Source organism: Sceloporus undulatus, chromosome 9 (assembly GCF_019175285.1).
Source record: "Sceloporus undulatus isolate JIND9_A2432 ecotype Alabama chromosome 9, SceUnd_v1.1, whole genome shotgun sequence".
NCBI lineage: Eukaryota > Metazoa > Chordata > Lepidosauria > Squamata > Phrynosomatidae > Sceloporus > Sceloporus undulatus.
The window spans coordinates 26,718,826-26,730,637 of NC_056530.1; the positions used below are offsets into that span (position 1 = coordinate 26,718,826).

The following is an 11,812-nucleotide window of genomic DNA, read 5'->3' on the forward strand; positions in this document are numbered from 1 at the left end:
AAGTGGAAATATATATATATATATATATATATATATATATATATATATATATATATTACAAACTAGAACAAGCCAGAACTAGTTTTGCTGGCAAACCCGTGTTTATTGTGAGCTGCCTTTCTCATTATGCAAAGCTGCAAGGCGTTGTTCCAGCCTTGACCCGTTAAGCTTTACAAAAAGACCAGTTTCCCCAGTGGCGACGCAAAATGGTTACAACTGGTTTGTCGGTCTTGGAACGGCACAGTGGTTCTCCCCTTGAAGGCCTGGCTGTGGGAACTTAACATTTACTCCTACGTTACTATTTGCATTCTGCAAACACCCCCAAGGCCTTCCGCCTTGGTTTCTTCACTCATTAACCAGAAAGAAAGAGAGAGCGAGAGAGAATCGCCTGGAGGCTTAAGGGAAGGAGCCACAAATCAGGAAAGGCTTGGTATACAATTTGCTTTTCCAAGAGGGTTTGTTAATGCAAACACAGGTTGTTGTTGTTGTTGTTATGTTTATTTATATCCCCCCTTTCCCCAAAACTGGGACTCAGGGTGGCTTACAGTATTTAAAAAGCATACATAAAGAAGGGTACATTACAATGACAGTGGGCACTTCCCTTACGCAAGGGATCCGTTCCGGACACCACCGCGCAAGCGGGAAAATGTGTATGCTCAAGCGCCATTGAAAACAATGGGGGTGCGTGCATGTGGCGTGGTGCGTGCACCATGGCAGCACACGCCATTGCTTTCCCTGCCGCGCGGCTTTAGGGTAACCTGAAAGCCACGTATGGCATGCCCGTCTATGGCGTGGGCACACTGTACATGTTAAAAGACACAAAACGTGAGTCTCCTGTATCCAAAATGCTTGGGACCAGATGCGTTTGGGATCTGAGATTTTGGAATTACTGTATTTGCATATACATAATGAGGTATCTTGGATCTGCTCCGGCGCATGTTGCGCTGGAGGATATAGAAATTCCTAGAGTGGTATTAAAAAGAAATAAAATAGTGGTTTTTTATATATGGGTTTTCCACTTTCACGGGGGTCCTGCACCCCTAACCATAGTGAACATATATGCATGCATATATAAACACACACACACACAACATTATAATATCTATTTTACTATGCCTTTGTATGGGATTCCAACTCCAATGACCGCTCCGCAAGCCCTCTGCCATCTTGGCTCATCTGAGATGCTCTCACCTTTGCAGGGACATCAAACCAGACAACATCCTCATTGATACGAACGGACACATCCGCCTGGCCGATTTCGGGTCCTGCCTACACCTGAGTCCGGACGGCACGGTGAGTCCGTTGTGTTGTGTTATGGGAACGGAGAGATGGATCTAGCCTGTGTCTGACCCATGTGGGTTTCTTTGTCGGTCCACACTGTCTTGATTCTGTTTTGACCTGCATCTTCGTTTCTTTGCAACACAGAGACATGACTTTGTAAATATATATTTTTGTTTGCATCCTGGTTGTAGAGTTTTGGATTGAAAAAGATGGAGATTCTGGTCTCTGCTGAGTTATGTAGATCACCAGGTGACCATGGGCCAGCCTTTTTCCTTTCCCTCATTTTCTATGGCTCCATCTGCACTGCAGAAATAATCCGGTTTGACCCCACTGTAACTGATATGGCTCAGTGCTATATCATGGGTCTCATTTCACCCCTCTTTCCTTTCTCCTTGCTCCCAAGGTGGTGTCTTCGGTGGCGGTGGGGACCCCGGATTATATCTCCCCGGAGATCCTGCAAGCGATGGAGGACCGGAAAGGGAAATACGGCCCCGAATGCGACTGGTGGTCCCTGGGGGTCTGCATGTACGAGCTGCTCTTTGGGGAGACCCCTTTCTACGCTGAGTCCCTGGTGGAAACGTACGGCAAGATCATGAACCACGAGGTAATATACATTCATCCCCCCTATATTTGCGGCTTTGATTATTCATGGAGTTGATTGATATGTTCTCTCTAGGAATATCTAGGACCTCCTCCGGCGCAACTCTATGGTCAACCTTAACTAAAAGTGGCACTGAAAGACCGTCCTAGAGATTCCTAGAGAGGACACTTCACTAGGCCTTTGTAGCTCCTCCAGTGTGGTTCTATGACATTATTATTATTATTATTTCCCCTTGCACTCTTCCAATCCCTTCTGTGTTTCTTCCTCCCTTCAGGACCACTTGCAGTTCCCTCCAGACATCACCGATGTCTCTGAAGACGCCAAGGACCTGATCCGGGGGCTTCTGTGCCGCCAGGAGCTCCGCTTGGGCCAGAAAGGGATCAACGACTTCAAGTGCCACCCGTTCTTTAAGGGCATCGACTGGGACAACATCCGCCAGAGCCCTCCGCCCTTCATGCCCGAAGTTGCCAGCCCGGCTGACACCTCCAACTTCGATGTCGATGATGACACGCTCAAGGAATTGGTACGTCACTCCGGGGTGCCGTCGCGCAAGGAGCCTTTTCCCCATTTGTTCCTTGGCTGCGCAACAGTGGCGGTTCATGATTCTCATAAATGGCGGTGGTTGTTCACCTGCTGGGAGTTTTAGTCCGAACTTGTGCTGAGTCCTTGTTTAGCAGACATAAGCCTCTGCACCTTGGTTATAGATAGATTTGCACCGGAGGATCCACAAATGCCTAGAGAGGCACTTCTTTAAAGTGTAGAAACCCTGCGCAGATCCAGAAGTATTTGTAGTTCGGTGAGCTATTTTGCCTTCTCTGGTGCCACAACTAAAACTACAAATCCCAGGAGTCCACAGCAGTTAAAAGCGGTGTCAAACTGCATTATTATTTTTTAAATTGTATTTATTGATATATATAAACATATATATAAAATACACAATGCATAATACATTACGTTCTATATGTTAAACATATGCACATGACTTTGCATTCATAATTTGATACCCTAAAGCCTGGAAAAGGCACTAAAACAACATTTTCTCTTCTTGTTTAGTATTACTAGTCCGTCTCCTGTTTTATCATCGCCTTTAACCCTGGTCTGTTTCTTTCAACTTAATTCGGAAGTATAGTAAATGCAGTCTCTGGAGCAATGGGAAACAAGCTTGCTTCCTCCTCTGCAAGGCATCCTTTCCAATACTGAAAGGCAGCTCTTGCTATTCAGATTCATTCCTATAGTTTTCCTTGCTCCCAACAACAAATCTGGTTTCATGTGTGATGGTCAGGAGAGAGAAAGAGCTTGCAAAGTAGCCTGTAAAATCCCTGTTTCTCTCTTTCCCATTTCCAGGAGACCCTTCCGCCTGTATCTCATGCCGCTTTCTCTGGCCACCATTTGCCATTCGTTGGATTTACGTTCACCTCTGGAAGGTAAAAAGGGAATCCATTTTACAGCGAGCAAAAACACCACGTTTTTACCTGAGAGGACACCTCTCTAGGAATCTCTAGGTCCTCCATTGCAACTCTGTGGTCAACATCTGCCAGACATTGACCATAGAGTTGCACCGGAGGAGCTACAAAGGCCTAGTAGAGTGTCCTCTCTAGGTCTTTCAGAGCAACATTTAATGTTGACCATAGAGTTGCCCCGGAGTTCCTAGATATTCCTAGAGAGAACATATTAATCAAATCTGTGAATAATCAAACCCACAAATATCAAAGCCGCAAATATGGAAGGTTTGACCGTATTTTCAGTGCGTCTCCTTTTCCTTTCCAAATCTTCGGATTTCCAAATTTACAAATTTTGAAGTCTTGGAGAGGTGACTCTATTTGCAAGTTGTGGATGGTGGGATCCATGGATACTGAGGTCCAGCCGTATAATTGATATCTACCATTGCTCATGGTCCATTAAAGTTACCTGGGGGCCCCTCCAGGTTTGTGTTGATCAATAACCATTACATACCAAATGGCAAAGGGCCCTGATTTTTCCATATCCCTTTGCCTCCGCAGCCCCCTCGCTGAGACAAACCCAGCCTCCCCTTCTGGCAACTCCAGCGCCGCGCGGCTGGAAAAAAAGATCCGCTGCCTGGAACGCGAGAAGATGGAGCTGAGCCGAAAATTGCAAGGTACGCTCCATGCAATCTAAGGAAGTAGACTTAAGTCTGCGAAAGCTTATGCCACAACATCTTTTGCACAGTTCTGACTCTATTGTTTTGTAGTACAGACAGACCCATCGTCCCCAGACTTTTGTCTTGTGTCCCTTAAAATGCTCTATCCTGCTGCTTGCACAGATTCGCTGCCGAAAGCCTCATCCAAGATTGCAGCGAAAGACATGGAGATCAAGAGCCTCCAGAACGAAATGGCGGCTTTGCGGAAACAGCTGGAAGGTACTTTGCAGAAACAGATAGCGTTAGATATAATAGGAGCTCTTTTTCCTCCTCAAGCTTTTAAAACAATTGACATGAGGAATTTAAGGAACAGGTGGATTTTTAAGGGACGGAACGTCATTCTCAGGAAAAGGCGGAACATAAACATTATTATTATTATTATTATTATTATTATTATTATTATTATTATTCTCTTTCTTTTCCACTTCTTGGCAGACAACCAGCTGGAGAGCGACAAGGTCCAAAGGCAGCAACTGGACCGAGTGGCATCCGGGCAACTGAAGGCTTTGGAAGAGCGGGTGAAGTTTTTGGAACAAGAGAAGAACGAAGCACTCCAGGTATAGTAAGCCACGATGCGTGTTTTACTTAGTGCATCTACACTGTAGGAATAATGCACTTTGAGACCACTTTAAGCGCTCTGGCTCCATCCTATGGGACCTGGGATTCGTCGCTTTGCAAGGTCTTGAGCCGTCTCTGCCTAAAAGCACTGGCGCCTCACTGAACTACAAATCTCAAGGTTCGGTAGGATGGAGCCAGGGCTGTTAAAGTGGCGTCAAACTGAGTCATTTCTACAGCGTAGATGCGCCATACGTTACAAACCTCCGTCGTCTCGATAGTTTGGGAAGTCAAAGGCTTTCACGGCCGGCATCCATAGGTTTTTTTTTTTGTTTGTTTTTTTCGGGCCATGTGGCCATGTTCTGGAAGAGTATATTCCTGACATTTCACCAGCATCTGTGGCTTTGGCCTCTTTGGAGAATGGCATTCCCACCAAAAGCTATACGTTCTGCATACATAGGGAACCATTGGGGAATACTTGCCCATAAAGGATAATGGGAAAACAATGGCCCATAGAGGATGCATTTTTTGAAGATGCCAAAGCCAGAGATGCTGTTGGCGAAACATCAGGAATAAACTCTTCCAGAACATGGCCACATAGCCCCCAAACCCCAGAAAAACCTAAGCATTTTAGTTGTCACGGCTCCATGTTGAGGAATCTGTCGTCTCATATGCCTTCGAGTCGTCTTGTCGACTTACGATGACCCCATGGATCTTGTAGGGTTTTCTTAGGCAAGGAGTCCTCAGAGGCAGATGTGCCTCTGCAATATAGCCGACAGCGCCTGGTATTCATTGGTGGCCACCCGCTGAAGTCCTATCCAGGGTTGACCCTGCTTAGCTTCCAGGATCAGGATGTGGTGTCTTTCGGATATTTAAGATCTAGTGTGTATCACCAGCGTGATCCAAGCATGAACAGCCCGGGTGCAAACTACCCGTGGCTTAGTGGTAGAGGAACACACAACAACAACGACAACAACACTGACAGTAAGGATATGTGTTTCTTTTTTGGGGGGGTGTCAGGATCTTGCCGAAGCCCAAGAGCAGCTCCGGAGTCAGGCGTGGGAGCTCCAGGAAGAGCAGTTGCGGCAAAAGGAGACCTCCGAAGAGCTGCAGAGCGCCGAGGCGAAATGCGGAGAGCTGCAGGCCCAGCTGCTGCGACATTCCCGGCAGCTGCGCGAACGACAGGAGGAGACGGAAGCGGCGGCGCGGAGGGTGGAAGGGCTGCGCAAGGAGCTGGCGCGCTCTGAGAGTGGGCGCAAAGAGGTCGGTAGCGCACGGTTGCGGGGGTTCGTCCAAGATAATCTTCCCCCTTCTCCTCCTTCACCGTTATTATTTATTATTCTTATCATTTATTGATATAGCGCCATCGATGTACGTGCCACTTTATCCAGGGATCTCTTTTCTTGCCGGATCCCAGACTGGCGGCCATTCATAGTTGTAGCTGGTGGCTTTCTGCACCGTTCTTTGAAAAGCGGAGAGAATGTCTAGTTGAAAGCATCCCTGAATTTCGCAAACTAAGGAAATTTTCTGTCCCGGTTTGCAGCTGGAGTCTCGCATCGAGGGCCTGATGAACGAAGTGTCCAAACAGCGGAAGGGGAAGGAGAGAACGGAGCAGCAGCTGCGGAGGATGAAACAGGAGCTGGAGGAGCTAAAGGTGAGCTGGATGGGGATGGATTGCATCACATAAGGACCCCAGGGGATGATAGGTTTGCCTGTTGTTAATAGTAACTTTTCTTGCGGAACAAACATAATGCTCTTGTAGAGGACCTATTCTTTTGTCTACTGGGTCAAACCCATCAGTACCCTCTGGATTTTTTGTTGTCGATCACTGCCCTTGAGTTGAATTTGACCCATGGCGACTCTGTGGATGAGACACCTCCAGGACTCCCTGTCCTCCAATGCTCCGCTCAGGTCCTGCAAACTCATACCCATCCTTCTAGCATGCGCCTTCCTCTCCTTCTGTTTCCTTCCACCTTTCCTATTGTTTTTTCAAATGAGCCATGCCTTCTCATGACGTGTCCCAAATACGACAGCCTCATCTTGGCTTCCAAGAAGATCTCTGGCTTGATCTGTTCAAGGACCCCATCTGTTTGCATCTTTGTCCATGCGCGGGATCTGCAGCACCACATCTCAAGTGAATTTTGATTTTCTTCCATGTCCCAATCTCAGCTCTGGGGTACCGTCGACATAATGGGACCGATAGGAGTGACTTCCTCACCACCCGCAAAGTGTCACTTGACGTGGCTGGCATCCCTCGCACGCCCCTAATGATGCTCCTGTCCCAGGATAGCACAGCTTTGCCAGCCTTTTGCAATGATTTTGTCGCCCCTTGCAGGCAAGGCAGAGCGCGGCCCTCTTTCGCGGCTCTGGTTCCAGGCGGTCCGTGGATGCGTCCTGTAACCCCAAGGAAGAGATTCGAGGTCTGCGGGAAGCGCTCCGGTTGAAGGAGAAGCAGCAAGAGATGCTACAGGCGGAGCTGGCTCGCCTCCGGGAAGAGCTGGGGAGAACCAGGATGGAAAGGTGAGAGGAGAGACGGGGAACCTTTCCCCAAGCATCCAGATATCATACTTTCCAACCATCCCGGTTTAGCAGGGACTGTCCCTCATTAATCCTATACCATCCCATTATTTCAGCTGCATTTGATATGTCCCAGTTTCTCTCTCCTCCTTCCTTTGGCCCCAGCTTATGTTACTTGCTGCAAATTGAGTTCGCAGCGCAAAAGGAGTTTGCATTCAATTAATTTGGCCTTTCTCCCAAGTTGGAATCCAAGGCGTACAACATTTATACATATATATATATATGTATATGATAAAATAAGCAGCCCTGTTTTTTAAAAAAAGCCACTAATTGAACCAATTTCGGAGGACTGCTTGTTAAAAGAGCCGTGACCCAGGGTTTCAGGTTCTCCTTTGCTCCAAGGAGGAACTGGAGATGCATTTTATCTCATCTATATTGGAATTGGAGACGCATGTCATCGAATCCTCATCTTTGGTCTTTTCTGCCCAGACGGGAAAACCTCGACCTGAAAGAAAAGGACAAAGAGGGAACCCATTTGCCATTCCTGGAGAACCGCAGAGCCCCGAACTTCGGCGATGAGGTACATGAAGTTATTTGGTGGGACTGGAAATCCCAGTATTCCCAGTTGGCAAGGGCTACTGAAATTGTTGTCTTTAAAAAAAGCAACTTTCTTGACCTCTAGATGCCTTGACCCTCTTTGCATCCTTTACCCACCGCAGGTGGACGCGCTCGCCGTGGATGACTCACGCCTCGATCCATCTCTGAGCGCCACGGAGACCAGTAAAGCAGCCTTCGCCAACTGGGAGATGCAGATTGCCGACATTTTGCGCTGGTGAGTAACCAGTTGCGTACCTTGAGCACTTTCCCTGGGAGTTTATTGTACAAAGGCTATCGGGAGTTTATCCGGCGGATGCATAGTTGCGCAGAACGGTTTCGTGTGGTGTCGTACAAATCCCGTGCCGTTAAAGCGGTCGCAACGAAGCGTTGACGTGCCTCTTTTTTGCTTTCGGGATTTCGGAGACAATGCATTCACGATACCGCTTTTGCATGCAATAATCGTTCGCAATTACGTATCCTTTTGCGCTTGCCTGACCTTTTTATTTCTGTCGCAGGGTGAGCGACGAGAAAGAATCCAGGGGTTACCTGCAAGCTATGGCCAACCGCATGATGGAGGAGGTGGAAACGCTCAAACAGACGGGCGCGCAGAGTCCGGGACCAAAAACTCCGGTACGCCAACTTGCGCGGGTCCTAAGATGCCGGGAAAAGATGTGAATTTTGTCCTCCTTCCGCCTTTCTTTTTCTGCATTCCTTCCATTTACGAAAGATGTCAGCGATGGAACTGCGCCACTCACTACTGCGCATCCCATTTCCCCGTGCCACTCGCTACTTCTTGGCATTAAATCCACTTAAATCAATTAAATTCATATATATCCCAGGGTTCTGTAGCGACAGCACTCAAAGTAAGGTTAAACTGCATTGTGATCTAGAACCCTGGGTTCTAGAGACCCGTGACTTACTTTCCGTTTGTCGTCCCGCCGCAGGACACTCTCTGGAAAGCCCGGCGTTTGCAAAAATTGGAGGCTTCGGCTAAGTTGGAGCTGCAGTCGGCGCTGGAGGCCGAGATCCGAGCCAAGCAAGACGTCCAGGAGCAGCTCGATAAGCTGAAAGTGGCGCATCTGGCGATCGAACGGTGAGCAAATGCGGCAAAAGTGTGACGTTGGAGGCATCGGGGGTATTTGCAGGTGTGCGCTGGGAGAATCGGCCGCCACTGCCAGGGCTGACCCGAGACAAGTAATAATGACAATAACAATTAACAATAACAATAACAATAATAATATATGTTTACCCTGCCATTGCATCTGGATCTAAGTGGCTTACAACCACGGTAGTGCATTCAATGCAATGCAAAATAAACCTCTGCAACCCCTCCCTCCCTCTCCTGCCATTGCCATTTCCATAAGTTGGACTTGAAGGCACCTAACAACAAGTAGGGTTTAATAACTATAAAAGAATGAATGGGGAGTAAACCTGTAGGTTTGTATTTGAATGGCTCAGGAAAAACCTTGTCTCCGTCTCGCGTTGTCACAGATTTCCAAGCACATCTGATGGGCAATGTCTAAAATAATATCTCTCTCCTCCTCGCCATTTCCGACCCTATATCTCTGTCCCAAAGCCAGTTGCAGGAGGCAGAGAAGGAGAACCGGACTTTGCGCCTGGAGCTGGAAAAGACCAAAGGGGAGCTGAAAGCCCAGTCGCTGGAAGGTGAGATCCCGTTCTTTGGAGAAGACTACACATCCCAAAGACTGTGATCCCAAGAGTCGGTAAATGCAAAGGTTCAGTCTCCCAGTTTCTCAGGTTTGCAAGGCGTGCCTTTAGCGGAATGGGTTTTTCCCGTCCGTCAAAAGGGACGCTTCGGTGTCCATCTTCCCCCGGGAAGAGAATGGAAATCCTATGACAGCATAAGTAATGATATGGAGAAAGCCACTACTGTCCTGATCCGTTTTGTGCATGGTCAAATCCATAGGAGTAGGAAATTGAAACGACTGCCATTACTATTAATGTAAGGCTATGAAGACTGGGGTGGAGTTGCAGCATAGCTGCCTTGTGGATGCAAAGTAATGTCTTGGCACCAACAGATTGGCGCAAAGGCTAAGATAAAAGGTGCGTTTTGTCTCCACTTTTTCCTGATAGGCACCAAGAACCAAGGACCTCTGATCCCTTTCCTTTCCTTCCGGAGCTCAAGCGTAAGTTTTCCTTCGCCGTCCCGAAATATTTAATGTAGGCATTTATATATTTTAATGTGGACATTTATATATTTTAATGTAGATGTTTATATAGCAGAAACATATGAACATATAAAGGGAGGAACAAGACATTGCTTCAAAAAATAGATATATTTTTGGTGGCATTCTTTGAAGGACTATACATTACGGCTCGTTCCTACCCTTCCTCCTGGAAGGTGGCATTTGGCGGTGCATGGATTGCGAGCATGGATTGCCAAAGTGGTATCGTGTGGGAAAGTGTGATAATAATAATAGTACTGTAATAATAATAGTAATAATAATTTATATCCCGTCTCTCCCTATGGATCGAGGCAGGCCACAATACATTTAAATAAAACACCGGTGGGCTGGAGGCACCCAGTTTTCTTCCAAACCGCGCGGTGTCCCTCTGGACCAAAAAGAACCCGGAAAATCCGAGTTCTTCTTGGCGCACGCAGACTCCGTCATCAGTGTGCCATTGGCACACTGTGACGCATCCATGACAGAAGCACAGCGCCCAGAGGTGCGGACGTGGTGCCACACTTGCGTCATGCATGTGCACCCTGTATGGACACCATCCATACATGCTAGGCTTCCAGAGCATGTGGAAGCTGCGCACTCTGGAACCCGAGAGTCGGCCTCAAGCCACCACAAACTGGTGGTCTGTACTGGGCCAAAATGTGCCAAACTGGTATGCTTCCTTTCCTAAACTAGTGTGATTGTGACACCACAGTGGACCGGTGTGATAAAGTCTCTCCTTGTCACAAACAGTTTCTGTTTTGCTCTGTTTTGTCAGAAGGACGCCATTGCTTTTGGGGGTTCCTCAGACCCCCCAGATGTCCGAAAACCCACGGAGGAGGTTCAACTCCATGGCGAAGGGAGGAGAAGCCTGCGCTCCAATGTAAGTATTGGTTCTCACCCTCCTAAAATCCATTTGCCATCAATGGGGGGAAAATTCTCCAATACCCACTTCTTTGCTTTCGCTCATTCCCAACGCCTCCAAAGATTTGGCTTGGTTTAATTGAAATATTGCTGCATGCAATTCAAAGCAGCTTGGCACTGCCATGGTTGGAGATCTGTAAATGCACCATTAGCTTATGCATTGTAAGCGGTATAGAAATGTACTTTTTATTGCTATCATTGCAACTCATCCTATGCTTCTTTGTTTTGCATTTTTCACTGAAGGCCTCCGCATCTCCATCCCAGGTAGGAGCAACCGCCACGGAAAACTCACCTGGATCTTTTAAGGTAATGGCATTTCTTCAGCTTAAAGATAAGCCTTGTCTCTCCCAATCGGTTTGCATTCTGCCACCCAACATTGCCGCTGGCTTTCAATACGATTTGGGCACCATTTCTAGTGCTGGCATGCAAAGCCGCAAATAGTTTGGCCCCACCATTTTCCCAATATGAACTTGCAGACTCTTTACAATCTTCCACTTTGGAGGCTGTGGTCCACAGGTCCAAAACACACTGCTTTAGCTGCCCTGGCTGAGGGCTGGGGGATCCTGGGAATTGTAGTTTATTGTGGCACCAGAGCTCTCCAACAGAGAAGGCTCAACGTCTCACAAAACTAGCTCCCAGGATTCCCAGCGTGGTCTCAAACTGGATTATTTCTGCAGTGTGTTTTGGACCATAGTCTATAAGGAGACAGAAAGAGAAAAGTTTTCTAAAGGAGGGAATGCATACTTGAATAAAATAGTGGAATAATTCAAAGGTATAGTCTGCAAAAGACTCAATGAAAGAAAGAAGTTGGCAACGTGAGCTTTCCTCAATTTAAGTCTACTTCCTCAGATCCATTTAGATGCAATAATAATAATAATGATAATAATATTATTGTGTAGAGAGATCTTGTAGCACCTTTGAGACTCAATGAAAGAAAGATTTTGGCAGCATGAGCTTTGCTAGACTTCAGTCTACTTTCTCAGATTCTTTTGGATA

General features: G+C 47.2%; 1 protein-coding gene across 4 annotated transcripts in view; it reads left to right on the forward strand.

The window, feature by feature from the left end:
• Positions 1-11,812, forward strand: part of CDC42BPG (CDC42 binding protein kinase gamma) — a 35,174-nt gene that overhangs the window by 12,406 nt on the left and 10,956 nt on the right. For 2 of the 4 annotated variants that reach the window (XM_042440883.1, XM_042440880.1), the window contains 18 exons: positions 1,200-1,293; positions 1,685-1,885; positions 2,157-2,405; positions 3,227-3,306; positions 3,883-3,998; positions 4,164-4,259; positions 4,476-4,597; positions 5,616-5,858; positions 6,139-6,249; positions 6,931-7,115; positions 7,602-7,692; positions 7,832-7,944; positions 8,225-8,339; positions 8,654-8,802; positions 9,286-9,374; positions 9,804-9,856; positions 10,671-10,775; positions 11,060-11,122. In XM_042440883.1, coding sequence (XP_042296817.1) covers positions 1,200-1,293; positions 1,685-1,885; positions 2,157-2,405; positions 3,227-3,306; positions 3,883-3,998; positions 4,164-4,259; positions 4,476-4,597; positions 5,616-5,858; positions 6,139-6,249; positions 6,931-7,115; positions 7,602-7,692; positions 7,832-7,944; positions 8,225-8,339; positions 8,654-8,802; positions 9,286-9,374; positions 9,804-9,856; positions 10,671-10,775; positions 11,060-11,122 — 2,275 coding nt within the window. Of the gene's footprint in view, positions 1-263; positions 431-1,199; positions 1,294-1,684; positions 1,886-2,156; positions 2,406-3,226; positions 3,307-3,882; positions 3,999-4,163; positions 4,260-4,475; positions 4,598-5,615; positions 5,859-6,138; positions 6,250-6,930; positions 7,116-7,601; positions 7,693-7,831; positions 7,945-8,224; positions 8,340-8,653; positions 8,803-9,285; positions 9,375-9,803; positions 9,857-10,670; positions 10,776-11,059; positions 11,123-11,812 lie in introns of those variants that run through there. The other 2 variants (XM_042440884.1, XM_042440881.1) reach the window with 2 other exon arrangements.